The 27,996-nt window shown below is 52.3% G+C and overlaps 1 protein-coding gene across 1 annotated transcript; it reads left to right on the top strand.

Moving 5' to 3' along the window:
- The first annotated feature begins 403 nt into the window (after positions 1 to 403).
- Dhx37 (DEAH-box helicase 37) lies at positions 404 to 26,678 on the top strand. The gene is given in 23 exon segments (XM_028894299.2): positions 404 to 581; positions 2,739 to 2,789; positions 2,792 to 2,907; positions 3,611 to 3,723; positions 4,936 to 5,275; positions 6,078 to 6,226; positions 7,198 to 7,290; positions 8,058 to 8,154; positions 9,243 to 9,356; positions 10,430 to 10,531; positions 10,675 to 10,789; positions 11,375 to 11,563; positions 21,656 to 21,748; positions 22,211 to 22,325; positions 22,515 to 22,639; positions 22,732 to 22,848; positions 23,745 to 23,917; positions 24,846 to 24,960; positions 25,076 to 25,213; positions 25,352 to 25,446; positions 25,531 to 25,604; positions 26,062 to 26,159; positions 26,294 to 26,678. Coding segments are annotated over 23 exon segments (2,808 nt in total). The 5' UTR covers positions 404 to 478; the 3' UTR covers positions 26,377 to 26,678.
- Positions 26,679 to 27,996: the final 1,318 nt, after the last annotated feature.

Genomic DNA, 27,996 nt, shown 5'->3' with positions numbered 1-27,996 from the left:
GTTTGAGTGTGTGTGCACATGAGTGCAGTTCCCACGGAGGCCAGAAGACGGCGTCGGGTCACCTGGAAAGTTCCAGGTTGTTGTGAACTGCCTTAAGGGTGCTGGGAATCGACCCCGGGTGTTCTTCAAGAGCAGCCACTGCTCTTAACCGCAAAGCCACCTCTTCAATCCCCAGTTAATATTATTATGCAGTTCAAAAGTCCTCAGGTTCCACCCTGCAGGACAGCTTGGTAAGAACCTCAGGATCCTCAGGCACGTCTAAGCCCGGCCCCCTTATGAAGCAGGCCCCGCCCACAGGCAGAGCGCGCCCCGCCTCTTCCGCTACGGCCTCCCTTTCCGGATGGTCGGGACTCTAGTCCCGCCCCTCCGCCGCTGAGCTTCCGCCCTTGCGCGTGCGCAACCCGGAAGTCTCGCGCGTTGGCGCCGGCGCTCGGTGAGCTTCGCGGAGGGAGCCGAGCGCGCGCGTGGCGGAGGCGCCATGGGGAAGCTGCGCCGCCGCTACAACGTGAAGGGGCGGCTGCAGGCGGAAACGCGGCCCGCCAAGGGCCCCGAGCCGCCCCCTGTGCGGCTGGAGCTCGAGGGTGAGGAGCCGGGGACCGGGAGGGTCGCTGGAGTGGGAGCCGGGTTCCACGTGACCCGAGCAGGGGGGCGTGACAGCCTGTCTTGTACTGCGAAGTGGGGACGCTGCCGGGAGTTTGGTGCGCAGATGAGGTCTTTGCATCCTTTCCCAGGCCTTCCATAATCATCTCCTTGCCAGAGACTCGTAAATGTGTGTTTCAGCCCAGACCTGTGAGCCGTGCGCCAGGCTGCTGGCAATGCTTGGGTGCTGGGGCACTTGTGAGCAGCGGGAACACCGTTCTGGGCTCCGGGAGTAGCGATAAAAATCCCTGTCACTCCAGGCAAGCATGCTTACCCGGATCAGACGGGCACAGAGGGGCAGAGAGACACGGTAAAAATGCATAGGCTATGGCAAGCATGCAGGTAGATACTAGAGAGAGAGCCGAAGATGGGAGTGGGTGGTGTGCTGGGGAAGGCCTCCCATGGAAAGAGTGATGTCAGGTCTTTGAGGAGGCCTGGGAGGAGATGAAGGAGGAAACCCAGAGACTAGGGGACATCGGGATCTGTGGGTTGTGGGGAGATGATTGAGACTTTAAAGAGAGGGGAGGTTGAGGCAGGAAGATGCCTACAAGTTTGAGACCAGCCTGGGTTACACAGTAAGACCCTGTCTTGACAAACAAAAGACTGTGTCTGTGAGAAATAGACCTATAAACCTGGCACTAAGGAGGCTGAAGCAGGAGTGATGTGAATCTGAGGCCAGCTGGGCTTTGTAGCATGAGCCAGGCCAGGTAGGGGTACAAAGCAGGATCCCATGTCAATCCCCGACCTCTAAAACGGAGGAAGTGGGGAGCTAAGGGAGCAGAGCAGAAGAGTGTAGGGTAATGTGTGACAGTGGCGTGTTAGTGGTGGCATTACAGAAAAGCATTACAGCTTGGAGGATGATGGGGTAGGAGGCTGGCATGGATGCTTGGACCAGGGAGATGGTGTTGGAATTCGGTGTATTCTAAAGGAGAGCTGGCTAGATTTGCTGATTGCCTGGGCCTGTGCCCAAGGACAGAGGTGACAAGAATGAGTCCCAGAATGGGCATTGGCCAGGTTGTTGGCGAAGGCAGGTGTGGGCTGTTCAGGGGAGCCACATAAGCTCAGTTTTGGATGCGAATGCTTGGGGGCTCAGAGTAGAAGGAAACCCAGCAGCTCTTGATTCAGCTGCTCGAGGCAGGCAAGTTCAGGGGGCATAAACAATTTTGTGTATAGATGGTATTTATTTAAGTCTGATCTGGCTCAATATGAAGAGTCCAGCTGTGAAGGAGCTCTGGGAGGAGGGTCCTGACTTGGAGCTTGTGAGAAGGACTTACCTCCATCTCAGATGCTGCCTGAGGTCCAGAAGGGAGGACAGGGACGTTGGTTGGAGTACTAGAGGACATGGCCACCAGGGTCAGGCTGGCCTAGGAGGAGAGTGAGCTGAAAAGCAATCCAGTAGACTCAAGTATGTCTTCCAGGCTCCTGAGACTAAACATGTCCCCAGATGGAACTCCACCATCTGTTGGAGGAAGCCTCCCGAGGGTGCTCTTTGATCCCTTGGTTGGACCAGGAAGGTGGTGAGTTTGTAGGAAAGGACATCAGAGAAGAATCTGGAAGTATGAGGTCTGCTGTGGTTGTTAAGGTTTGGGTCCAGTCACCTCATACCTGGGCCTTTGTTTTCATATCTATGAAATGGGACCTAACTTTTCCTCAGTGGAATCATACACCCCCTGGCTCTTAATTTAAAAGTAGATGTGGCACAGCCCACAGCTCAGTAGCCTAGTTCTGAGCACACTTTAGGGTCTCAAGTATCCCAGGCTAGCCTGTATAGTCAGGGGTGACTGGACTGGTCATCTTGCCTTCCCCTGTCAAGTGATTTCAGAGGTGTGCCACCATGCTTGGTTTTATGTGGTACTGGAGTCGGAACCCGGGGTTCTGAGCATGCTAGCCAGGTTCCCTGCCACCTGAACCACATCCCTCAGCCTCTGTAGAACGTCATAGCTTGGTAAAGATAACAGTTGTGACAGGCAGACTCAGAGATTCACAGGTGATGCAGACCACCTGCAGGAGGGGGTGGCCTAACTTGGTCCTTGTCGTGACTGAGCATCGAGGACGCTCCGTGACCCCCTGCACCCCAGTGACACAGGCTGTCGTTTCAGACAAGGACGTGTTGAAAGGAGTGGATGCCAGCAATGCACTAGTGCTACCGGGAAGAAGAAGAAGAAGGCCAAGGCCCCGCCCCCATCCAAAAAGCAGAGGAAGCCGCTGACGAAGAAGGAGAGGAAGGTGCTAGAGAAAGTCTTAGAACAGAAGGAGAAGAAGAGCCAGGTACGCCTCGCCGTGGCCGGTCTGCCCCAACTCGCCAGATCATGGGGCTAGGGCGTCTCTCTCCCTCCATGTACTCTCTGCGGCCAAGATGTCTTGTAGAACTTTCCTGAAAGGAGGGGAGTGTTTTGTGTCCGTATAATGACACTATAGCCACTAGCTACGTGTGACACCCGAGGCTCTGAGCATGCTGGCCTGATTTAAAAATTGTGACGTTTCCATGAAGAGGTGTGTGTATAAAACGTACAGTGTCAAAGTCAGTGAAGCCAAAACTGCCACAGCTCACACGTAGTGAAAGGAGTTATGCAGCCATGTGGGTAGTCTAGGGACTGGCCAAATGAGTGATCATGTCTGTCTCCAGGTCAGCAAGGGGTGCCGTGCTTTATTCAGTCCGGTTGCTGGGCATAGGAACAGCCCAGTGGTCATATCACACGCTGCTCCAGAGCTGTGTCCCCTGACCCTGGGTTTTGTAAGGCTGAAGGCAGAGCTAACCTGTCTGTCCTGAAGACCTCATAGCTGTGGGGTGACATCCTGCCATATAGTTTAGAGTCCAGCATTAACTAAGCTGAGACCCTCTTCAAGCCCGGCCTCCTCCCAGGATGAGGCCTGGACCCCCTTCAAGCCCGGCCTCCTCCCAGGATGAGGCCTGGGACCCAGTTGGCGGTCAGTAGCTGCCTGGTAGCTGATGTGCTTGCGCCTTTCCCAGCGAGCCGAACTGCTCCAGAAGCTGAGCGAAGTCCAAGTGTCGGAGGCCGAAATGAGTCTCTTCTACACCACGGCCAAGCTGGGCACCGGGGACCGCATGTATCACACCAAAGAGTGAGTCACGGAGCCTGAGAGGGCTCACAGCTCCTGGCGCCTTGCATGGGTGGGTGGGGGTGGGTGGAGGGTTGTACATACTGAATGCTCCTCTGGCAAAGGCTGTGCACCTGCCTGGCATCTTATGTGTCCCAAGTAGGTCATATTTTCTCACCAGTCATGACCTTGATCCTGTACCTCAAAGGCCCCACTTCCCATGAGGTTCTCTTGAGGTGCTCTGTGGTCACTGCTCAGCTCTGCACAGGTGACATCAAGAATTCAGAGGCTTCACATGAAAAGCCCACTTCCCACCTATGCTTGACCAATACAACCAGGGGGCTACCCCAAGCTGGCATTCCTGCAGGGCAGCACACCCCAGACCAACATGCATGCATAAATCACACATACACACACACACACACACACACACACACACACACACACACACACACCACTGTAGCTGGAGTTTTCTCCAGTCCCGCTGGGGCCCGCAGCCACTCAGACCCAAGTAAATACACAGAGACTTATATTACTTATAAACTGTACGGCCGCGGCAGGCTTCTTGCTATCTAGTTCTTATATCTTAAATTAACCCATTTCTATTCATCTATAAGTTGCCATGTGGCTTGTGGCTTACTGGTACTTTACATCTTACTTCTCATGGCGGTGGCGGCTGGCAGCATCTCCTGACTCAGCCTTCCACTTCCCAGAATTCTCCTCTCTCCTGTCCCACCTATACTGTACTTCCTGCCTGGCTACTGGCCAATCAGCGTTTTATTTATGAATCGATCAGAGCAACACATTCACGGCATCCTGAGCTGTATCCACAGCACCCCACAGCTGCTCTGTTCAGAGCACTGCTGTTGGTTGAGTGTGCACTGCCCTAGCCTCACGGGACCTGAGGTACAACAAGGAGCAAAATACTCCCACCTCTTTGGAAGACGCGAGTATGCGTTAGTCAAATACTCAAATACGCTGCACCAGCAAACTGAGCCACAAGGTAAGGCAGAGACAGGGGAGCATTTAGGAAAGGGACTGGCCCTTGGGACTGAGCCCAGTGACACACAGTCTCCTTGGTAGGTGACTGAGCAGACACGCGAGTGTGACAACCTGCAGGAGTGTGTCTCAGAGTGGGAAGGGCCTGAGCAAAGGGCCTGGGGTCGATGGAGTGTGGCCTCTGACCCTAGCCATGTCAGACGTCCTGAGGTCCCTGACTGAAGCCTGCTCTCCCAGGAGGAAGCCTGACCAGCCAGCAACCCAAGGCCAGGAGAAAGTCAGTAGCCTTGGTGGGGCCCACCGGAAGCGCCGCAGGTCTTCGTCACCAGAGGAAGGATCCGAGTCTTCAGGGGATTCGGAGTCTGACGAGGCCACAGCTGGCCACCCTGGGGGCAGCACAGAGACACACGCAGCACGTCTGCCACCAGCTCCTCCTGGGGCCCAGAGCCCTGCCCCCACCCCTGCGCCCCCTCCGTCTGCGGCCTCCGCACCTTCAAAGTCGCCAGCCTCTGCTCCACCTCCACCCCTGGCCAAGCCTGCCGTCTTCATCCCTGTGAACCGCGCCCCTGAAATACAGGTGTGTTCTTCTCATTGTGGGTAGAGACACGGGGTGGTGGGATATCTTGGTGGAGAGGAGCCTCCGTCTACTTCTAGGAACGGGGACATGGTCATGCCTGCCGTGTGGGGCTCCGGGTAGAGCAGTGTTTCTAGGGCCCAGGCTGTTGCTTCTCCCCAGCCATTCCGTACCAGCTAGCTCTGCCTTTTATTTTTTAATTTATTTAATTTTTTATTGTGGGGGGCGTTCGAGACAGGGTTTCTCTATGTGATAACTCTGACCGTCCTGGAACTCGCTCTGTAGACCAGGCTGGCCTCGAACTCACAGAGATCCGCCTGCCTCTGCCTCCTGAGTGCTAGGATTAAAGATGTGAGTTTTAGGCCAGCCTGGTCTACAGAGTGAATTCCAGGACAGGCTCCAAAGCTACGCAGAGAAACCCTGTCTCAAAAAAAAAAGAGAGAGATGCATGCTCAACCAACAACAGGCTATTTTAATTGATTAAAAGACAATTTTTAAATTTTATTTTATATGTTTTGTGTGCTTGTATGTATGTACACCACATATGTCCCTGCAGAGGTCATTTGAGGGCATTGGCTCCCCTGGGACTGGACTTATAGATGGTGGTTGTGAGCTGCCAAGGGATTGCCGAAAATCGAACCCAGGTCCTCTGCAAGAGCAGCCAGTGCTCTTAACCACCCAGCCATGTCTTTGGCCCCTGGCTGTCCGTTTTAGACACTGCACCGTGCAGGACCTGAGTGTGAGTGGGGTACCCTCTCACCTGCTGCTCTGCAGCCCCTCCCTCTAGTTCTGACTTCTCCCCCAGGAAGAGCGGCTCAAACTCCCGATCCTAGCTGAAGAGCAAGCCATCATGGAGGCGGTGGCGGAGCACCCCATCGTCATTGTGTGTGGCGAGACCGGCAGCGGGAAGACGACACAGGTGCCCCAGTTTCTCTACGAAGCAGGCTACAGCAGGTGGGGCTGGGCCAGGGATGTCCCTCTACTCCCTGGGGACAGTGGACACTTAGGTTCCAGAAACCGCTGAGGGCCTGGGCTCCAGTAGACACGATCCTGGCTCTGCCGCGTGACTTGAGACAGATCGCCAGCCTCTCCGGGCCCGTTGTCGCCTGTGAAATGGGGGTGGTGACGCTAAACTCAGTGGCCACGTGGCTTCAGTGACTGAAGCACCACAGTGTTGGGCACATGGAGTAATGTGTTTCCTAGTGTTACTGTGGCACCCCGTGAGCCTCTTAGGACCACTGTGTGTCAGGTCACTGCTCTCAGTAACTCACACTCACCACTGTGGCGTGTCCCCTTGGCACATGGCATCGAGCAGAGGGGTTAGTGTGTAGATGGTCAGAGGGCCAGACTCCTTTAAGAGTGCGGTCCGGGTGAGCCACCCAAGCTGAGGGGAATCCTCTCACAAGTGCATTATGCAGTCTGTGCACGTGGAATCTTTTCTTGCCGGGTTCTGTACACTCCGTGTGGTTTTCTGTACCCCGCCACCGACCTCAACTCACTACGAAGTTAATGCACTTGGCAGAAAAGTTGCCAAGGTGATGCGGAGTTCTAGTATTCCCTTCAGCTGGACCTCCACTCCGTCAGCATCACAGAGTGTGTGTCGTGCTTGTTATCTGAACTCAGGCTTCCTCTGGATTTCGCGGGTCACACATGTACCGCATCTGTTCAGGAATGCCACGCAGCAATGAACTTCCTCATCCTCACAGTGTCCCTTAGAGACGTGGCCCAGCCATGTACCAGGTCCTGCTGGGTCTCCATCAGTGCTGTGAAGTGTGGGCGGCCTCCTGGCTGTTGTGTGGCTGTTCTGTGCTGACCCTGGGCGGTGTTTGTACCCTGTGCTGTGGGTCTCCTCTTCAGTGACTAGAGACCCTGGAGTGTGGGTGACTCCAGACAGACAGGCATGGCTAATGTGTCTTCTTCCCCAGCGAGGACAGCATCATCGGCGTCACAGAACCCCGCCGAGTTGCTGCCGTGGCCATGTCCCAGCGGGTGGCCAAGGAGATGAACCTGTCACAGCGGTGAGGCCCTGATTCCTGGGGGGGAGGTGGTGGTGGTGTAGGGGCTCTTTGCAGTCTTGCTGGAAGGAGGGTGCAGGTGGGAGTCATTTTTGCCTTGCCCCAGGGATGGTCCGGCAGAGCCCTCGTAACCTGCTGAGGCAGGGGCTGTGGAGCAGGGACCTGGTGGCCACCCAGCACTTGTCAAGGGGCAGTGTATCTGTAGGACCCTGGCCGTGAACATGGGCCACCAGCTCGTGAGCCAGTGGTATAAGGCCACGTAAACCCAGAATTCTGACTGGAAAACCCTCTGCCAGCGATTTACATTTCTTGACACTGTGGTGCCAGGAATGGAATTTAGGGCCTACGTGTTCTAGGCAGCCTCTCTGCCCCCAAGCTTCCTCCCCCAACCCTAAACTTTTAACTTCTTCTTGTAAAATGGTTACCTGTCCACAAATAGAGACAACAAGGAACCCAGATACCTTAGGGCCTTGGTCAGCAGCTGCCAGCTGTGCCCAGCCCTCTACCATCTTGTCAGTGTGGGCTCTGGGAGTGAAGACCCGCTCGGCTCCCAGTGAGCTCTGCCGTGCTCTGTCCCGGACCTACAGTGTGTCTGGTGACGTGACTCTGCCTATCACCCAATCTTGCCCTCGTCTCTGGCCCCAGAAATCAGAGCTTGGGACGAGCATGTCTGGGGAGGGTCCTCCCGTCTCCCTGGAAGGGACCGTGTAGCCAAAGCCGCCTGCAGCTCTGGAGACGTCACTAGCCTGAGGTGAATCTTCTCCCCACAGGGTTGTCTCCTACCAGATCCGCTACGAAGGGAACGTGACAGAAGACACGAAGATCAAGTTCATGACGGACGGTGTGCTGCTCAAAGAGATCCAGAAGGTAGGTCGCCTCTCCGGTCTCACCCAGGACACGCAGGGGTGGAGCAGAGTGTCACCTGGCGTCATCACCACTGTGCCTCCATATGTGTGATGTTGAGCGGGTCCGTTCTCGGAGCTTCCGTTATTGCTCAGTGTGCCGGTGCCTCATAGAATCGTTGCAGAAGTTGTCAGTAACAGAGGGCACAGGACCAGCGTGGGCAGAGAGGGCATGGGGCGAGTGAGCGATGTTCCTCTGCGTACTCACTTTTGCTAGAGGGACTGGGGATGGGGCTCAGTTGGTACAGAGCTTGCCTAGCGAGCACGAAGCCCTGGGTTCGAGCCCTGGCACCACAGAAAAAAAACACCTGTCATCCCAGCACTTCAGACAGCGGGCCTCAGCCTTCCTAACCTTGCGACCCTTTAATACAGTTCCTCTTGTTGTGGTGACCCCTAACTGTAAGATTAGTTAGTTGCTACCTCACAACTGTAAACTTGCTTCTGTTATGAACTGTAATGTAAATATCTCTGTGTTTTCAGATGGTCTTAGGTGACTCCTATGATAGGGTCATTCCACCCAAAGGGGTCATGACCCACAGGTTGAGAACTGATAACTTAGGAGCTAGAGGCAGGAGAATTAGAAGTTCAAAGTCATTCTTGGTCACATAGTTCAAAGCTAACCTGGGATAGCTAACCTGTCAAAAGAAAGTAAGGTAGAGAAAGACAGGAATTTATTTATTTTTTGAGACAGGGTTTTGCTGTGTAGCCCTGGCTGTCCTGGAACTCTCTCTGTAGACCAGGCTGGCCTTGAACTCAGAGATCCACCCGCCTCTGCCTCCCGAGTGCTGGCATTAAAGGCGTGCACCACCCCACCCTACAATGGGAAACTTTTTTTAAAAATGAGGAGAAAAAGGAGAATTTGCAGTGGGCTGTAGCAGCTGGGTTTCTGGCCATGCACAGTGGCTGCGGGCACTCAGGATGCCCAGCTGCTTCTCCCATGGGCCTCTAGGGGTTTCTGAGGGAGTGGAAATAATCAGGGATTTGGTTATGTGGTTCAGTGCCCGTGATTATGGGGGTTTGGTAGCACTCTGATGTAGTTTTCCCATCCCTCAGGACTTCCTGCTGCTGAAATACAAGGTTGTGATCATCGATGAAGCCCATGAGCGGAGCGTCTACACAGACATCCTTCTCGGCCTCCTGTCCCGCATTGTGGCTCTCCGAACCAAGGTTTGTGGAGAGTACACAGGGGGGGCAGACTAATGCCACCTTGCCAGGGGCTTGGCTGGGAGGGGTCCCAGAAGACACAGCCAGTGCCAGTGCCAGGCTGTTTCATTCTGTGCTGCCTCGACTGACTCACAGGCCTGATCCAATGTCATGTGTGCTGAGTGACCTCTTCACATCCAAGAGGCTCAGGCAAGAGGCTAAGGCTAGGAAGGCCACGCTGGAGCCAGCTAAAGGGTACCCTCAGAGCTTCAGGCTCTGTTGGTTCATGGGGCTGCTGGGTTGAGCCCTCTGCTCCTCGGGCTACTCCTCCCTCCCCAAGCTTGCTCCTCTTTCCAGCCCTGTGCTCAGAAAGTGAGTGTGAGGGACCGGCTTTGGGGACATGCTATCTCAAGGGAACCTGTTGAGCGGCCCTGTTTCTGTCCTTCAGCAGACCAGCTCAGTGGAGAGGTGCGTGTTCTGAGAGTGCCATGTACCCAGCCACATTAAAGGCACTGGGGATGGACAGTGACCAGGAAAGGGTGATCTACCATTCCTGCCCTCCTGGAGTCAGCCTTCGGCCAGGGTGGCAGGCAGGAGGCAAATTCAGGATCTGTGAACTAGAGGTAGATAGACGCAGGCAGTGAGTACCACGGAGGCCTAAGGCCAGTGACAGTCTCCCCAAAATGTGGATTGAGAGTGAAAGTGACTATAAGCAGGATGGGAGTTCCCAGCTCAGAGACATCCACCTGTCTCTGCATCCAGCCAGTTCTAGAATATTTTATGTCCCTCCAGAAAGAAACTCTGGCTCCCACGGCTGAGCTCTTCCCCCATCCATCCCAGTGCTGACCCCATCCTTCATTTGACTGTCTCATAAGGGTGGAATCCCGCCATGGCCCCTTTAGCTGGCTTCATGTTCAGGGCTCCGGCCTGTGTCACCTGCAGAACCCCAGTGGACAGGCTCCCTGTGACTGTGTTTGTTTCTCCTGGGGGCAACCTGAGGAGTGCAGTTGCTGGTTATATGTAACCACGGGGCCAAGTGGCCCATAATTCCACGTGCACAGTCTGCGCGGTGCCTGAGTCACCAAACTCTTCCACAGAGGCACCTGCCCCTTAAGCTGCTCATCATGTCTGCCACACTTCGGGTAGAGGACTTCACCCAGAACCAGCGGCTCTTCACCACACCTCCCCCAGTCATCAAGGTAAGATCTGGGTAAGCCCCTGCTGGCTTCCACCTGACCTTGATATGTTGTGAGAACCGGCAGTCTTAGGGGTCGGTTCAGAGGTGGACATGGAGAGGAAGCCCCGAGCCGCACATTCCTGTATCTTTGTGGCCCTGTCACAGGTCGAATCCAGGCAGTTTCCTGTGACGGTGCATTTCAACAAGCGGACCCCATTGGATGATTACAGTAACGAGTGCTTCCGGAAGGTCTGCAAGATCCACCGGATGTTGCCTGCAGGTGAGGCCTGATGGGACTGGCAGACCCCTCCCTCACTGAGGACTCGGGGTTGCCTTCCATCCCTCCGACAGCACAGGGCACGGTCAAACCACAGTGGCATGGTGACTGTCCCCAAGCCCCAGGGCTCCTGCTCCCCCCATACACACACACACACACACACACACACACACCCCTAAGGCGGAAGTGGGAGTGTGGAAGCTTCCTCTCAAAAAGGGCAAGCATACTGGGCAGTGGTGGCGCGCGCCTTTCATCCCAGCCCTCTGGAGCAGAGGCAGGTGGATCTCTGTGAGTTCAAAGACAGCCTGGTCTATAAAACAAGTTCCAGGACAGCCTGTTACACAGAGAAACCCTGTCTCAAAAAAACAAAAAACAAAACAAAGCAAAAGGCAAGCATGGACGGCCTCTGTCCCTCAGAGTCTGTTGTGTGGCAGTCTGTCAGGTGTCCCTCACCGTTCTGCTGGTCTAGGGTAGTTGGCTCCCTCCTACCCAGTACCTGTTTCCCTGGCTCCTGGTTCTCCCAGCCTCTCAGCAGGCACGCCTTGCAAGGATAAGTTTGCCAAGTGACGGGCTGGGTTCTCTCTGCAGGCGGCATCCTGGTGTTCCTCACAGGACAGGCCGAGGTGCACGCACTCTGCCGCCGCCTCAGGAAGGCCTTCCCCACCCGTTGCTCCCAGCCACAAGGTAACCGGCCCGTGGTCCTCGTCAAAGCGCTCCACCCCTCCCCCTGGGCCTGGCGACTGGTGCCCTGGTTGGGATGTCGGCCCCCACCTCGCTGTCCTTGAGGAGCGCCTGTACTTTCGTGCCCCTGGAATAATACGCTCATCATTGCAGCAGCTCTGCTGTGGGTGGCAGGGGTAACTGCCAGCTGCCCCGCATTAGGCCACCCGGAAGTCCCTTCACCCCTTCTCCCCTTTGCCAGATAGGCCGGAAGAGGGAAAAGGAATCGCAGAAAAAGGGAAATGCCCGGAAGGTTCAGAAAGTCCCGGAGGGAGAGGCAGGCATGTATCGTGTACTCCTGGCCATGGCATTCTACTGTTTTGCCATATTGTCATCACACTAAAATTTTGTAAATGTCAGATACGCAAGGCTGTTGGGCATGCCAGATATAAGAAGGAATATTAGTGTTGTATCCATCCATAATACCCACATGTATCAAATCTCCAAATAAGAACACAAATGATATGTTCTGGCCCCTAAGCATTGTGCGGTAAGGGTTAAGGACTGTTGTGCTCGATCCTGCGGCGTGTATCACTTACACAGTAAGATAGAGCCACACTGAACCAGCAGTTAGTAAGGTGACAACTTCTCCAGAAGGAAGTGCGTCCCTCACTATTCATAGAGAAGAGGATGCAGAGTGCGATCACAGTGGCTCCGTCGAGCGAGCTGGTGGAAATCATTCCTGCTGCTGTTCTTTGAGATACTCTTGTCCTTCATAGGAGATCCTGTATAGTAGACAGTTAAATATGGCTGCTACAGAAAAGGTCTGGAGAAAGCGATGAGCGTGTGTATTTTAGTAAAGCGGTATCATGTCCATTGGAAGAGTGCGCGCGACGACCAGTTGCTTAATGTGTGTAAAAGAATCTAAGAGACTGTTACGTCTGAGTGTGACACAGGTTTACTAAACCTCTGTCTGTGTCACAGTTCTCCAGGGAATTCTTGCTGATATCACAAACTGTGTTCAACCTCCTCGTGTACGACACGCCTTCGTGCCGAAGTCTAGTGCTGTCTTTTAACAATCTCAACTAGCCTCGAGGTGCTGTACAATTGTCGACGCCGATCATCCTGCGTTCACGTGGATCCCCACGAATAAAGGGCTGACTGCAAGCTATATGTTGCAAAGCGATTTAAGGATCGATCAGAGTGGGGGTGCTACTGAAGGCTTCACCAGGTCATGAGGCAAGGGACTGAACGAGTATCCCATCGTGTGGGTAAGAAGGATGGATGTAAGACAAGAGTGTCAGAGGTAGGCTGGGCTGTGCTGTCCTCTGATCTCACAGACAGCTCCTCTAGTCCACATTGTTGAAGACCCCACAAAGATTCCCACACTCCCCGCGCTGCCCACAAGCAGATCTGCTTACCTTCAAGTAAGTGCTTGACTCCTCCGAATTGTATGGCTCTCCTCTGTCCTAGGTAATGTCTTGTTGTAAAGTTTTGGAATCGATTGAATAACAAATGCCCGTAGTATGATCTTTACTTTTAATTTATATAACATTAATTCTCAATATTATGTGATATACCTTAATATCATTTAAGAAATACTCTCAAAGTAATTGAGCACAAACCTCTTTCCTGACCAGCCGCCTCCTCCTGAAGCACTCCTTCGCCTCGTGAGCTGGTTAAGCGCAGTGCGTCTAAGTCTCTCAACTTTTCTTTCAACTGACTGAACAGGTAAGTTTCACTCATACTATCTCCTGCCCCTCTAATTGAACAGTACCTCCCAGATGCCTGTTGACACAACATGGGAGAATTAAATTCCTAATAGAGCCCTAACACTTTTTACTAACACATTTTTATTTCCTTTTTTAAATTTTATGAATTCTCTTTATTTTGTTAGCGAGTTTTCTAGACCAAGCGGAGTGTTTTCCCTCCCTCGTTTGCAGTAATTAGTTCGTAGAATCTCGAGCTCTCTGGATACTGGACGATGGCTTTATCAACTCGTTGAATAAGATCCTGGCTGCGTCCCTTGTAGTCCGTATCAAACATGATAAGAAGATCGTCGCCCTCTAGCGCTCTGAGGAATCAGGCCCTCAGATGACTTACGGATTAGTGAGTCAATATATGCAGAAAAAATACTCGTGCGCAGTGAGCTCATTATTATCCCGCTAACTTTTTAAGGGCTAAGATGTACCTTTCTCAAAAGTTGGCCTGGGTTATTATATTTTTGATGCCTGGTCTCTTTCTCTTGAGATTGGCAATGATATAGGTTGTTCTATGGTCCAACTATAAGATGTCTTATGCCGCCAGAATAGGTGTCGCATTGTTTTAATGGTTCTCGAGATAACACTGGCTCAACCCAAATGGTGGGGGCTCCAGCAAATGCTCTAGGTGCGGTGGAACCATGCGCACACACGAAGAGACTTCGCCTATCCGACAAACGGAGAGTACACGATACATACTCGGAATACCTATGATTCTAGGGGAAATTGATGCTGAGGCTCTTTATTGGTCCAGCCAGCTGTGGACACGTGTGAGAATTCGAAAGACCGTCAGGCTCTGTAAACCTCCTATCCCAACTCATGGTAATATGGTCTCATAAATGGTGAAGAGGCGAATAGGATTGCTGCCCTGGGAGAATTATTGCTGGGTCTCCCTCGCCGACTAGTAGAACTCCGTGTCATATGCTCGTTTATGGTTCGCTGCCTCTATGCTCAGGAGCGAGAATTGCTGTACTGTGTTCACACCCAGGTTGCCCCTGCCCGTGGTGTTGAAACAATGTCCTCCCTCAGGCTTGCCAGAATCACCTGAGACAAATGTTCTCTGTGCTGCAGAGGCGATGGTCGCACTGCTGTGTGTTGAGACAAGAGAATCAGCAGAAGAATACAAAGAATAGTCATCAGTAAACGTAAACGCCTGCGGTAGATGTGGGAGACCCTGGGCTGTATGCGAGACAGTTCGAGTGAGGAGTACACTCCATCTTGGTCTGGTGTTGAAACTTCGATGGGACCACACATAAAAAAGCTCGTAAAGGTAACGTGCTGTGGTCGTGGCACAAGTCACCATCTAAAAGCGAGAGGAGACACTACACCTGTTTCGTGTTAATCTCAGACAAAATGCGTGTTACTGACGTAGTAACGTCTCCATTAACTGAGACTAATAAAATCAAGAAGGCGCACATCCTTGGGTCCCTGGAATCTGAGAGAAAAGAAGGTATCTTGAGTCCACGACTCCTGGAACGAATCTCAAGAAACCACAAGAACACCACAATCACAAGCTGATCCTCTCGCAGGTAATAAGCTCGACAGCCACAAGAAGATAGGTGCCGTGGCAGCTTATTACTTCATGTGTACTCGAAGCAATGCGTGATCCATCCTCGAGGTATGCACTAAATACTAGGCTGAACTACTGGCGCTCAAAAAGTGGCCCGCGTTAAAAGGGTCTACACCAACGACTCCATTCCACTTCAGCTGGCCGCTTTTCTCCGCACGCACTCGACCCCTTAAGCACCTATCCTGCTCCAAATCAGTGTGAGGCGTATGCGCTGCCATCCAGCGTGTGCCTGGGTAGTCTAATAGAGCGTGTGTATGTTCTAGCTCATGGAACCTCGATGTTCGTTCTCTCATGGTCCACGCATCACGCAGATCGTTGGATCTACTTAGATCCTACGTGCAATCCGACACATGCGTAGTGGTTCACAGAGTGCTTCGCCAGAACCCCAGCATAGGCTGGTGTATTGCCCTATGGATTTCCTGTGTCCCCAAGAGAAAGCGGTTCCTCTTTCCATACCATAAGCTATGAGCGCCACTTGTCCTGGTAATCTTGATATTCTCACCTCTTCCAACAACCACACGTGGGGCCCGAAGGAGCGTGTTTGTTCTCTTGTCTCCCTGACGTGACCCCAGGATAAATAGTTCTATTGAAGGTGTCGACGCCACACAGTACAATTCATTGGAGCAAGACACCAAAATAGTCTCGAGCGCCACGTTAAAGTCCACCAACCACACAGATCAGAAATAACGTGTGTGGGCTGCCCTTTTTGGGTGTGGGCCTTTGCAATGCTGAGACGAAAAATCAAGTCTCGCTCTGCGAATGCTGAGGGGCATGGCGGTGGTAAGTCTGGCCCTGCTCCAATACCGATAGGTTTCTCGTGCTGGTGTGTAATCGTTAGTGAGCAAGCATTACGTAGGGTTCCCTCATCCGCCCACTATCGGAGCCTCACTGTCCCAGCCACCTGCTAGACACTCCTATAGTTCGTCTCTCATGCTTTGTGGGAACCCGCAGATGCTCGTGGTAAGGCATGCCACATAAGCATATAGCGTCTCTTCACACCGGCCCTGCTCCAATATTCACCGATGGCCCTCAATGTGATTAATCCGCCCTGCCTTATCTCTTATAGACTTGATGTGGAGAATCCTCCCAGCGTGTACTGCAAGCCCTAGGTGTCAGCAATAATAGATGACAGATCATTCACAGTGTAACACTTTGATTAATATGAGTATTTTGCTATTCTGTGTGATCGCGCCAGAGCTGGCAGCGGACTGTGAAGCCCGAGGCCTTTGCAAGAGCTTGCCCTGAAGGCCTTCTCTGCTCGACAATTTGTATTTCTACTCTTGTAGCAACTAAAAACTTCCCACACCCCTGTTGGCTGAATGGTCGTTTAAAGAGGATGCAGCACTCAAGTCAAGAATGTATGTGTCGTGTATAATAGATCGTGAGTAATGGAAGTGGTTGAGCTTGGTGGACAGCAAGTGCTCTTTGTCCCCACCTGGCTGTCTCGGGTTTTCACCTGAAATTGTTCTCTTGCCCGCCCACCCCTTCCCCCAAAAGGTCTTCACCCTCCCTCCAATGGTGGAATAAAACAAGTATGCCTCTCGAGCGAGTTCTGTGAAGGCCAGAGACGGTCTATGGCTTTTAGAAATGTCGTGGCCCTCTACAACCTCTTTTTGTATACGAGGCGTTGTCCTCTGGTGAGTGGCTAGTTTGGGGAACATCCTTATAACTCATCTCCACCACTCTCGACACCTCAAGCTCAATCAAAGATAATGGTCATAGTCTGTGGTAGCCTAGGTGTGGAGCAATACGAGTTTAAGAAAAGAACAAGCATATGTCCTCCAAAAGCCATGCAGTGAGCTGCAGGCAAGAGCCGCTGTCATATATCCGTTCATCTCTCTTCTTACGTATAATGCACCCTGAGGTCTCATGTCAATTTCCGGACCGGGAGCCAACCTTCCATTATCCGTGAGGCCCGTGGTGCTATGCCTTGACTTGGCAGTTCCGGTTCTATAAGAAAACAGGCTAAGGCACACCATGGAAGAGGCCAGTAAAAGGCAAACATCCTCTTGCGGTCGTTGATGCACCGGTGTCCCGGACAGAAGCCCGGGCAATGTATAGTGCACATCAATGACGGCTCGCACATTCTCTGTTACTGGCTCCCCTGTCTGTGCTTGTGATAATAGCAAGCCCTGCCCTTGCCACTGTCCTCCTTGTAGTGATGACCTAAGAGTACGAAATATTAATGACCCTCTGGAACTGGTTGCTACCAAGCTGAAACACTACAAACTCCTGTCCTTCCTCTCTCAGGTTTCTCTACAGCGTCGATGCCTGCCCTTTCCATCTTTCGCGCGCATAACATGCCGATGAAGCGCTTTTACTCGAAGATTCGGTGGTCCGCTAACCAAGCGCCACTAGTCAAGGAGTCAATGCCGCTTTGTGCGTGACGCTTTCGATAGTGCGTGTAAGCGAGACCTAGGCGCGTGAGTCAGTGCCCCTTCCTTTTGTGGGGACACACCTCCCATGCTCGGTGCCTGTAGAGTGGTCCATGCCAGTGTGTGAACTTTTGTGGCATGAAAAGACATTGAGTATTTGATGCTGTGAGGAGCTTGGATAGGTTAAGGAATGCTGAGGGCGAGTGTATCCTAGAGTATGTATGTGCGAAAGAGGTCCCTAGCTGTGAATACCCGATCCTCAGACGCCGTGATATTCTCAGGTTTTCACGGTGTCTCAATCTCGAAATATCTTCTGGTGTCCGAAGTACCAATCTATACGCCAGCTCAGCTTTGCTCCTATTGTGAATTCCCTCAATGGTGCTCTTAACTCGGCTGTGGTTAGCTGTGATCTGAAGAATTCTGCTGTTAAAATTGTGAATAATCGCAAATACCCATAGACTACTACAGTGGACAACCTCCTTGGCCTTTTCCGTGTGGGTAATAACTCCGCCACTGCCCTGTGTTTGGATGACCTGGATGTGTCTGGATGCGTGTGTAGGAAGTCTAATGCAACCTCTATATGAGGACCCAGCCTAGCGTGGGGCTGGATGCCCAGCCATCCGTAATGGCTTAACCGCTTAACTTTAACTGAGAACCGAATAATACAACCGCGCAAATGACGCCATCAACCCCGAAAAATGTACACGAACCTGCGAGGTACTCCTACGTCCCCCAACCTATCTCTCTGACCTCTACGCAATGGGGGTGTGGAAACATTTCGTGGTGAAAGTGTTGCTGCTGGAGAGTGTCCACTGCCATAGCTCATGGAGAGAGCCTGCTGTGTGTGCTCCATGCCCTAGGCTCTGGGTCGCTGAAACCTCTTAATGGACCTCCTTGCAGAGCAACATGTGGCTACGCTCTGCGTGACCTATTCTCTCGTAGTGGGTAAAAATAGACCTCTTTCCCTACTTCGCGATGTTCGGTGCGAGTGTGTGTGTTTTCGAATAGCTGTGTGCGTTGCATGATAGGGCCTGTGTCCTCGGGCTATTGTGCGTGAGTCCGAAGAGTCGAGAGCTGGGTCCTCGATGCCCTTATCATTACGGTCAAGTACCCCTGTGACTCAGACTCCTCTCCTACCCGTAGAGAGCCATTTAGGCCGTCTGTGTAGAAACTGTGCTGTCTCTGCCCTGTGTCCTTCCGTGGCCTCCCTAAAGCGCTCCCAGAAAAATTTGTAGCTTTAAACGAGGAAGTCATGTAGAAACAAGCTAGATAGATTTGACTAAGAAGAACATCCCACAAAAGAGGAGCGAGATCCCTCAGTATCAATTGAGAGGCTATTTAATGGGATAGCATAGTGGGAAAGGTGCAGCCCAGTAACTGCTAAGTGTGAGCGCCTGGAAGGCAAGGAACTCATCCCCTCATAGTTTAGTGCGGGCGCAATGCAGTAGCAGGCGTAGGCCCATGTGTGGTAACTTAACCTTTGTATCACCAAGAGCAACAGCTAGCTCGTAACTCACCGCCTGGCAGCCTCTAAGAGGCCAGTCTATGTCAATTCCTCAGCTGAGTTTATGTATCACCACCTGAACTGGTGTGTGCCATGGTCATCCCGGCGCGATCTCACGACGGTCGTGAAGAGATTCGTACACTCCGCAACGCTCAGCGCTTGGGGGGAAAACCCAGAGAATGTATATCGCGAGTGGAAAGTGACCCATGATGAATCGCTGCAGATGGTAAACTTCGCTCAACATTGAGAAGGTTAGGTGTTGCCAAGTAAACCTCCCTTCTCCTTCCCCGTCCTGTCATCCCCCCAAGCCCTTGCGCCTGAGCCAGAGGAAACCCAAAGGAAAGTGGTGTCCCCAAGGCTTTAGTCAGAAAAACGGTGCCCTGGGGACAGACGGCATATATCATTATGGAATGCAAGCCAATTGTTACCTACTAGTATGCTCTAATGGTTGTGCATTTTCGCCGGCATATGCGTGTTGTTGTTCTCTGACTGTGGATATTATGCCCTTGGATGTCTGTGTCGCCTTTCCCTGTGAGAGGTAGTATACCAGAAACCGAAGAACTAATTCCGTGGGAAGTTTCTCTATTTGTGTCCCCTTCCACTCAGGAACACGCACATAGAAGCGTAGTTTCGCAAAGGTGAGCAAGCTGAATTAGTAGAAGAGACGTTTACTCAGGCTGTAATTGCCACCCATAAAAGACCCCTTAGCCTCCCGTATGTCTTCTGTTGTATCTCATAATGTGGAACGACACCCACTACTGGAAAGTGTGAACCAAAAGGCAATGGGTGAATATGAGAGGAATCCTCCACCAGACGCACTTTGTGTGGCAACCCGATTTTACACAGATTTCATGTTTAAAAGATGTGTCTATAGCAAATTGCCAATTGTGGTCATAATAGTTGTACGATATACAACTGAACACCACGGATAAAATCTATCACAAATTGGTCTTGGAGAGAAATGAGAGTGCTTAGATGTGTTACGTTTGGGGCACTGCTACCAAAGCCCTGTCCTAGAGACCCTGAACACATTATCAAGGAAAACCAATGTGTGAGAGAATACGAGTATAGTAGCATAAAGAAACTACCAGTTCCTTGCCGTATGTCCTCCTGTATATCTCTCCTAGCCCAGCCATCCATAACCCATTGGCAAATACAATGATTCACCGGCAGCAAAGAGGAGTGGCAACAGTCCCATCATGAAGAATTGAAAGTGAACTAACGCCCTCCCAACAAATAAAGTCAAAGAGGCAATGACAGGTGCAATAAATCCTGTGGCCTGGGAATATGGGCATTTTTGTAATTTGGTTACCGCCCTTGAATTGAGTGTGGTATGCACTCTGCAGCCCGAGTTGTCGTGTTGAATTGGAGAACGACGGATCCCTGAGTATCTGGATATCGCGGGTCCTGCTATACCTATGAAGAAAGCCAGGATGGGCTTAGTGGGTGAGCAACGTACCTGAGAATACATGCCAGAGCACTGCACGTGCAACATGGTACGTGACAATACACAAAGGCGTCCAATATGCTTCTCCTAGGATGTGTGCAGGCGTGGCCTCCTAGTTAATGTGGAAAGTCGGTGTCCTGAACCATCCTTTATAAGCTCGCGCCATGAATAGTAAACAGACCTGTTGATGAAAAGAGGCCGTGGACGCAAGAGAGATAAATATCGCCCATCTGTGTTCCCTGAAGTCATCCCAGCCTAGTAAGAACAATGGTTGAGTATTCGCGTGTGTCTGCTAGATGACTCGCTGATCATTTTCCACATCACTCTCTCTATCCTATAGTAGTCTGACCACTGTCTGGGCTGTTCGTGCTATCGCAATGATAAGAGGTCGTCTGTGTGTGTGGCCTGAGCTGCCTCACTCACGATAGAACCGCCAAGCGCTCTCGGGACTCTCCCAGTCTCCTCGCTAGAGATCACGTCCATGCTCGTTTGGAGACAGGTGCCCTCCCTCGCTGTGTCATGTCATTACATAAAGGTCGGTTCACGTTGTTATTGGGACGAATAGTTTTGGAGACTCTCCGTGGCCCTGCCTGGTCGTGCTTAAAACTAAAATTGAGCAATGTACCACCACTCACTGAGTACCATAACCTGTGACGAAGCTCATTCGTGCCCTACACTGAACCGTTGCCATTTCTGGATCATGTCCCTGTGTGTCCTGCTGAGAATTGCAAGTGTCTCTAAAGTGTACAACCTCTGATACCCTTTAGAAGATACGTGCATGCTCGCAATTCCTCCCTGAGTAACAAATTTTTTATATGTATTCTTTGCTCTACTCATTAGCTGATAACAAGTCAGAGTGTTAAAAAGAATATCCCTACCGCAGATCGTGTGCTAGCGTGTCCTATTCTCACCAACTCCAGTCAAAATTCGCGACCGATGCCATACCTTCTGTGAGCGTGAAACATTTATCCTCCCGTGTTCAATGGTTATAGTATCAAAGTGCGATTTAAGCGTTTCCAGCATTACCATATGTCAAAGGCTGTTTTTCTAATTATTGTTTTAAATGAGCATAGATTTGTTAAAATGTGAGAGTGAGTTTTGGATCTTAATCCTCGCGCGTTATTTATTAAGTCGTACATGTGAAATGTGGTTTAGTGCACCCGCGGCGCCACAAGAGAAATTATAAGACTCTTAAGCTATATAATTTATTGTTACTCAACTATTAGAGAATTGTGCACCTTGTAATTGTAATGATCTAAGTTTATGTTAATAAAATGATTTACAAGCATTATGCGTAGTCCTACTTAGATGAGCTACCAACTTTTTGTATGTCCACGTCAGTGTAAGTGAGGCTAGATCCCTCGTTTATATTTTGCCTTGGTGAATTACCTATGTTAGCATAGAGAGGGATAAGTGATTTATGTTGGAGCACCTCACCCTGAGTAACCTGTGACTCAGTGCGTGTGTCTTGATCTCGATAGGGGCGGCCAGCCTTGATTAGCCTCTGCGTTCCGCCTTGATCACCGCACTCCTCTTCCCCTATTCTATTCCAGTGATGCAATCTCGTCGAGAGGCCACCAGTCCAATCCATGAGTCTCTCCGCTGTGGGCACACCTACACACCTCCCTGCTCAGACCAGCTCGTCAGTGCGCAAGAATAGCTCTAGTGCGTCTCCCTCACGACGCGGAAGCTTGTTGGAGCTCATGCTCTCAGCCTCGTGGGCCTATGTTATGTGCCAATCAGTGAAATAAGAGAAGTGAGAAGGCATCAGTCATAATGCAGGTGTAGAGGGCTTGAGAATCACTCCAAGAGCGAGAACTCGTCTAAATTCGAGAGACCTTCACACCCGCAATGATGTACCTCTGACTTGTGGACTTCACTCTTGCGCTGCGAAACCTGCCTCTTTGTAACTCTGTATAGAATGAATTCTGTTTACACAGATAGGTTTCACTGAAAATTTTGGTCACACTAACACCGAAACAAAAAATTGAGGCTGGGTCTCTCACGAGGTACTTTGTACCAAATTACTCGTACACACACGCCCATTACTTTTCAATGTTGTAGAGCGGCTGATTAGTTAGACATTGTCGGAACTCATATCGCTCCAGTGGCACCCCGCTATGCCAAGATGCTAGCACTGAGCCAGCAGCACGGCTGCCTGCCCTACACCATCGCCATTGTGGCTGCCATGACTGTGCGGGAACTCTTCGAGGAGCTGGACAGGTGGGTCGGTGACGGCCTGGTCCCTCGGAGCCCTCCGTGCCCTCTTTGATATTCATTGATGGCCTGGAGAGCCCGAGCTGCTAGATCTGAAAGAAAGGGTGAAGCGGGAGGGTCTGGAGACGCCGATGGTCAGAGGGCCTCTGAGGACAGTGGGCTGAAGCCCAGTGGGCCATGTGTGTGTGTTTACAGACCAGCCGCCAGTGAAGAGGAGCTTGCAGAGCTGAAGGGCCGTCGAGCCCGGGTGGCCCAGATGAAGAGGACCTGGGCCGGGCAAGGGGCGTCTCTGAAGCTTGGGGACCTCATGGTGCTGCTGGGTTGGTGCCACCTCTAGGGCATGAAGGATGGTGATTGGCAGCTTGGAGTGGGTTGGAGCCAACCAGTGAGAACACCCTACCCTGCCCCACAGGTGCTGTGGGAGCCTGTGAGTACGCCGGCTGCTCACCCCAGTTCTGCCACGCTAACGGACTGCGCTACAAGGCCATGCTAGAGATCCGGCGTCTGCGTGGCCAGCTGACCACCGCAGGTACGGCCTAGGCGACAGCATGGGCAGACCGCTGGTCCCCACCGTGCCCATGCTTGAGTTTGGTGTGATGGAGACTCAACACTTGCTCATTCGCCTGCCCATTAAGATGGACTCATAACCCCAAGTCAGCTCCAAGTACCCTTAGACAGGCTCCCTTGCACACTCACCCAGAAGGCTGTCCCTCGGGCTTCTGCCCCTTGGCCACACCCCTCGATCCTCTTCCCTGTTCCAGCCAGGCTCTTTCTTCCCTCCCACATGTCCCATATTCTGGCTTCGTGGGTGCAAGATTCATACTCATCTTAGCCACAGGTGGCTCCTGTCAACAGCATCTAGGACTCCAGGAGTGTCCCCACCTTATGATACAGGGTGGTCACTGGGCTCAGATGGCATCTGTACAGATTTCTCCATCTCAAAGGCTAATTGTAAACTCAGTGCTATTCTAGCAGCTCCAGGCTTCTTGGACCAGTGGCTGTTCTCTGGCCCACACTTGCCCAGTAGCAGGGCATCACTGGGGCCTGCTATCCTGTCCACTGTCATACTTATGCACCCTTATCCTCAGAGGCAACACCCTGAAATTGTGGACAACCACCTGACACTTATGACAGGTGGCCATGTGGGGCCACAGGTCTCTGCAGGTACCTTTCAGCAGGTGGGACGGATAAGGCTGAGGTTCCTGTAACTATCCTACCACCTGGGAGCCTGTCCCTTGGCAGGGCTTTGCAAGCATAAGAATCTAGGCCGTGGCCTTGGAAGGGCTCTGGGCTGAGCCACTGTTGACCTGTGCCTCAGAATCAAGCACTATGTGGGCAGGGCCCAGGTGTTGGGTGATTTCCTGAAGGCCTGGCAGACTTCCTCTGACCTCTACTTCACACACATCTTTCTCACCCTCTTCCCAGTCAACGCAGTGTGCCCTGAGGCTGGGCTCTTCCTGGACCCCAAAATGCAGCCACCTACTGAGAGCCAGGTGACCTACCTGCGGCAGATCATGGCAGCTGGCCTGGGTGACCACCTGGCCCGCCGGGTTCAGAACGAGGATCTGCTAGACCCCAAGTGGAAGAATGCCTACAAGGTGGGACACGGGCCCCAGGACCTCTGGGGGAGCCCCAGCAAAGAGCAAGTGGGCTGTTGTTAGTTGAGGGCGAGGGTGTCCCCTCAGCTTCAAGGTTACTTTCTAGAGATGCACTTATACCATAAAGTCAACCCCCTGACTTTACTGTGTTCAGCATGGAAGCATCAGCACGGTCAACTGAGACGCTTTTCTCTGCCCTAGAGAAACCCGAGCCTTCTTTCCACCCAGCGCCCAGGGTCTGGCTTTTCCTGTACTAAGCAGTTCTCCAGGAGGTGCTTGGTGTGCTGGGGCTACCCCCCTTCCCCAGCACTGTGTTTCTGAGGTCCGCCCACACCAGGGCCTCACCTTCTGTTTTTGAAACCGGTTGATCCTCCTGCCTCTGCCCCCCAAGTGCTAGGGTTCCGGGCTATGCCCCCACACGGAGATTGCGTTTTACTTTGTGCGTGCGTGCGTGCGTGCTTGTGTGTGTGTGTGTGTGTGTGTGTGTGTGTGTGTGTGTGTGTGTGTGTGTGTGTATGGTGCTGTGGTGCACATATGGAAATCAAAGGATTTCAGAAATCCGTTTTCTCCTTCCACTATGTGGGTCCCAGGGAATGAACTCATAGTCCCAAGCTTGGCGTCAGGGGCCTTCATTCACTGAGCCATCGCACCAGGCCCTAGCCCTCTGTTTATTTTCGTGTGGGGGGCACACATATACAGGCAGACATCCAGCAGGTCACCAGGCTTGCATGGCAAGTGTTTTTATTCGTTCAGCCCTCTTCCCAGCCCCATGCTTCGGCTCTGTTGATGGCCAAGGAGCAATGTATCCTGGGTAGTACCTGGTCATTGACTTTCTGGCTTGATGGTTGGATCCTGAAGGTTAGACTTGAAAGGCCAAGAGAGCTCAGACTTTTCTCTGACCTGAGCCTCCATCCACCTCTCTCTGCAGACCCCTCTCCTAGATGACCCTGTCTTCATCCATCCCAGCTCTGTGCTCTTCAGAGAACTGCCTGAGTTTGTGGTCTACCAGGAAATTGTGGAGACTACCAAAATGTACATGAAAGGTACTGCGTGGTGGCCCGGACTCAAGTCACAGGGTGATATCAGTGGGCCCTGAGGAGCACCCTGTCTGTCTGGGAGAGCATGGGAGACCTCCTGACTGCCCTCTCCTGGCCTCAGGTGTCTCCACAGTGGAAATCCAGTGGATCCCGTCCCTGCTGCCTTCCTATTGCCAGTTCGATGCACCCCTGGAGGAGCCAGCCCCTGCTTACTGTCCAGAGTCAGGACGGGTGCTGTGCCACCGAGCTAGTGTGTTCTGTGAGTTGGGGCCACTTCCTTGGTGGTCCAGCTCTTGGACATGTGCCTGAGGATGTCACCCTAGCCCTCCTGTTCCTCTGATGGGCTTGGGAGGATGGGTGTGACATGGGCTCTTTATCACATATTCCCATCCTCCAGACCGCGTGGGCTGGCCACTCCCTGCCGTCCAGGTGGACTTCCCTGAGGGCATTGACCGCTACAAACACTTTGCACGGTTTCTGCTGGAGGGACAGGTAGGTGCTTAGGCTCCCTGCAGCCTGTTTCCTAGGGGTCATGAACTGCAGGTCCCACTCACCCGGCCCGGGCTCTCTCCCCAGGTTTTCCGCAAGCTGGTTTCATTCAAGAGCTGCCTGCTGTCTAGCCCCAGCACCATGCTGAAGACTTGGGCCAGGTACACCAGTGTATGCCGAAACTGTCAAGGCAGGCGGTGCCAGAGAGGCTCCTCTGTCAGTCATGTATGTCGCGATGCGACGACTCTAGCAGCCTCCTTCATTCTGGAGTTACCAGTGAGCCTAGCACATTTCACCATCTGAAAGATGCAGGGACCCCTGACCTCTCCCCAGGACTCTCCCTACCTGTCTCTCTCCTAATGACTACATCATTCCAATCTTGCCTCTTCCTCTTTTCTGTGTCCCCTCCTTATATGGGCCCCAGTCTTGGTGGTAGGGCCCAACTTAGTCCAGTGTACCCTCGTGATAAGGGACATCTGTGTACCCTAAGGGGCTGTTGGACATGAGTAGGGAGGGGTGCCGGTGAACCCTACATGCTCCAAGAGGCTTTCAGGGCTGAGTGACAGGTCCCCACCAGCTATCCACTCTCTGGGTCTAGTCAGCTGCCCCTGTCCACAGGTTGCAACCCAGGACAGAGAGCCTACTGAGAGCCCTTGTGGCCGAGAAGGCAGACTCCCGTGATGCCCTGCTGGCTGCGTGGAAGAAAAGCCCCAGATGTGAGTTGTGACCAGGCTGGGGTGGTGGGGATGTTGCTCAGTGGAAGGACCTAACCATCCATGGGCCATGGTGGTGTGTCCAACCAAGCAAGTCCCTGGCCTGGCACTCTAACCCTGGCCACCTCTTCCCACAGACCTGCTGGCTGAGTACTGTGAGTGGCTCCCAAAGGCTATGCACACCGACATTGAGAAGAGCTGGCCCCCCATCGCTGACTGATGACCACATACTTAGCTGCATAGTCAGCCGGCTCCTAGGCTGACACCAGGAGACATGCTGCGGCCCTGGAAGCCCAATTCAGAGCCAAGCTCGCTGCCGCCCTGACCATGGGTGCCTTCTTTGTGACTGTCCGACGAGATAGGGTTTGTCTGTCTTCGGGGACATTAGCGCCTCTGGATGTACAGGGCTCCACTGGGACAGGAAAGTGGACCGTTCCCCCGGGGACCTGTCCAGCCTCGTAGCATCTTGGGCAGGAGGTGCATTGCAGACTTCTGTGACCCAGGGACTTTTCCTGAAAGGTTGGCCCCAGTGAGGGACAACTATCACCCCAGAGCCCTGTTCACACAGGTGGAAGAGACCCGTTGCAAGGGTCCTGTCTGGCATCCAGAGACAGCAAGTTCTGTGGGTTTTGTTTTTGTTTGTTTGTTTTTGTTTTTATTTCTGTGTAGTCCTGGCTGTCCTGGAACTCACTCTGTAGATCAGACTGGCCTTGAACTCACAGAGATCCACCTGCCTCTGCTTCCCCAGTGCTGGGATTAAAGGCATGTGCCACCACCACATGACATAAAATGGACAGTTTTCAAAAGATGAAATGGAAGTGTGCAACAACAGTCAAAAGAGCAAAATATTCAGCCAGGATTCATGAGATGGTCAAGATGGCACTGGCTGCTCTCCCAGAGGACCTGGGTTCGATTCCCAGCACCTACATGGTGACTAACAACCGTCTGTAACTCCGGTTCCAGAAGATCCAGTTCCCTCTTCTGGCCTGTCCAAGCACTGTACACATTGTGCACAGATAAACACATAAATAAAAGTAAAAGCCAGCTTCCTGAGCTGTCAGAAATGCCAATCAAAACTACATGAGAGGTTGGAGAGATGCTCAGCGGTTAAGAGCACTTGCTGCTTTTGCAGAGGACCTGGGTTTGGTTCTCAGCTCCCCCGTGGCTCTTCACAGCCATCTGTAACTCTGGTTCTAGGGGATCTCGTTGATTCTGTCTTCTGGCTCCTCAGGCAAACACACATGGATAAAATAAACATAAATCTAGCCACAGAAGATTTCACCCCAGGCAAATGGCATGTATGTGAAAATTAGTATGTGAAAATAGCTAATGAGCTAGGTGTGATAGTGTGCACCTTTAATCCCAGCAGGTGGGGGGCAGAGGGAGGTGGGTGGATCTCAGATTTCCAGCACAGCCTGGGCCAACCGGAGTTCTTACACACACCGATACTGGGAAAGGAAACCAGTCCAGCCACTGTGGAAATCAATATGGAGGCATCTCAGACCCCTGCAAAGGTCTACCTTAAGATCCAGCAATGCCACTGCTGGGTATTTACCGGAGCACTCCAAGGCAACACACAGACACTAAGCTGTTAAAACCAGCCGGGTTCCCATCCAGTTGGAGAATGGGTAAAGAAAATGGTTTATGTAAGAAGGGGATTTCTTTCAGCCATTAAGGAAAACCAGAACTGGAGATTATCCTACTAAGCAGATTAAGCCAACCACAGAAAGATGTTACATTTTCTCCTACTTGTGGGCCCTGGACTTTATAAATAAATAAAACCATACATCCTATAGGTGTCCTGAAAGCAAACTGGGAAGCAAAGGGGATTAACAGGAGG

The sequence above is a fragment of the Peromyscus leucopus genome, chromosome 23 (genome assembly GCF_004664715.2).
Source record: "Peromyscus leucopus breed LL Stock chromosome 23, UCI_PerLeu_2.1, whole genome shotgun sequence".
Classification (NCBI taxonomy): Eukaryota; Metazoa; Chordata; class Mammalia; order Rodentia; family Cricetidae; genus Peromyscus; species Peromyscus leucopus.
This window is presented reverse-complemented; position numbering and strand designations above follow the sequence as displayed.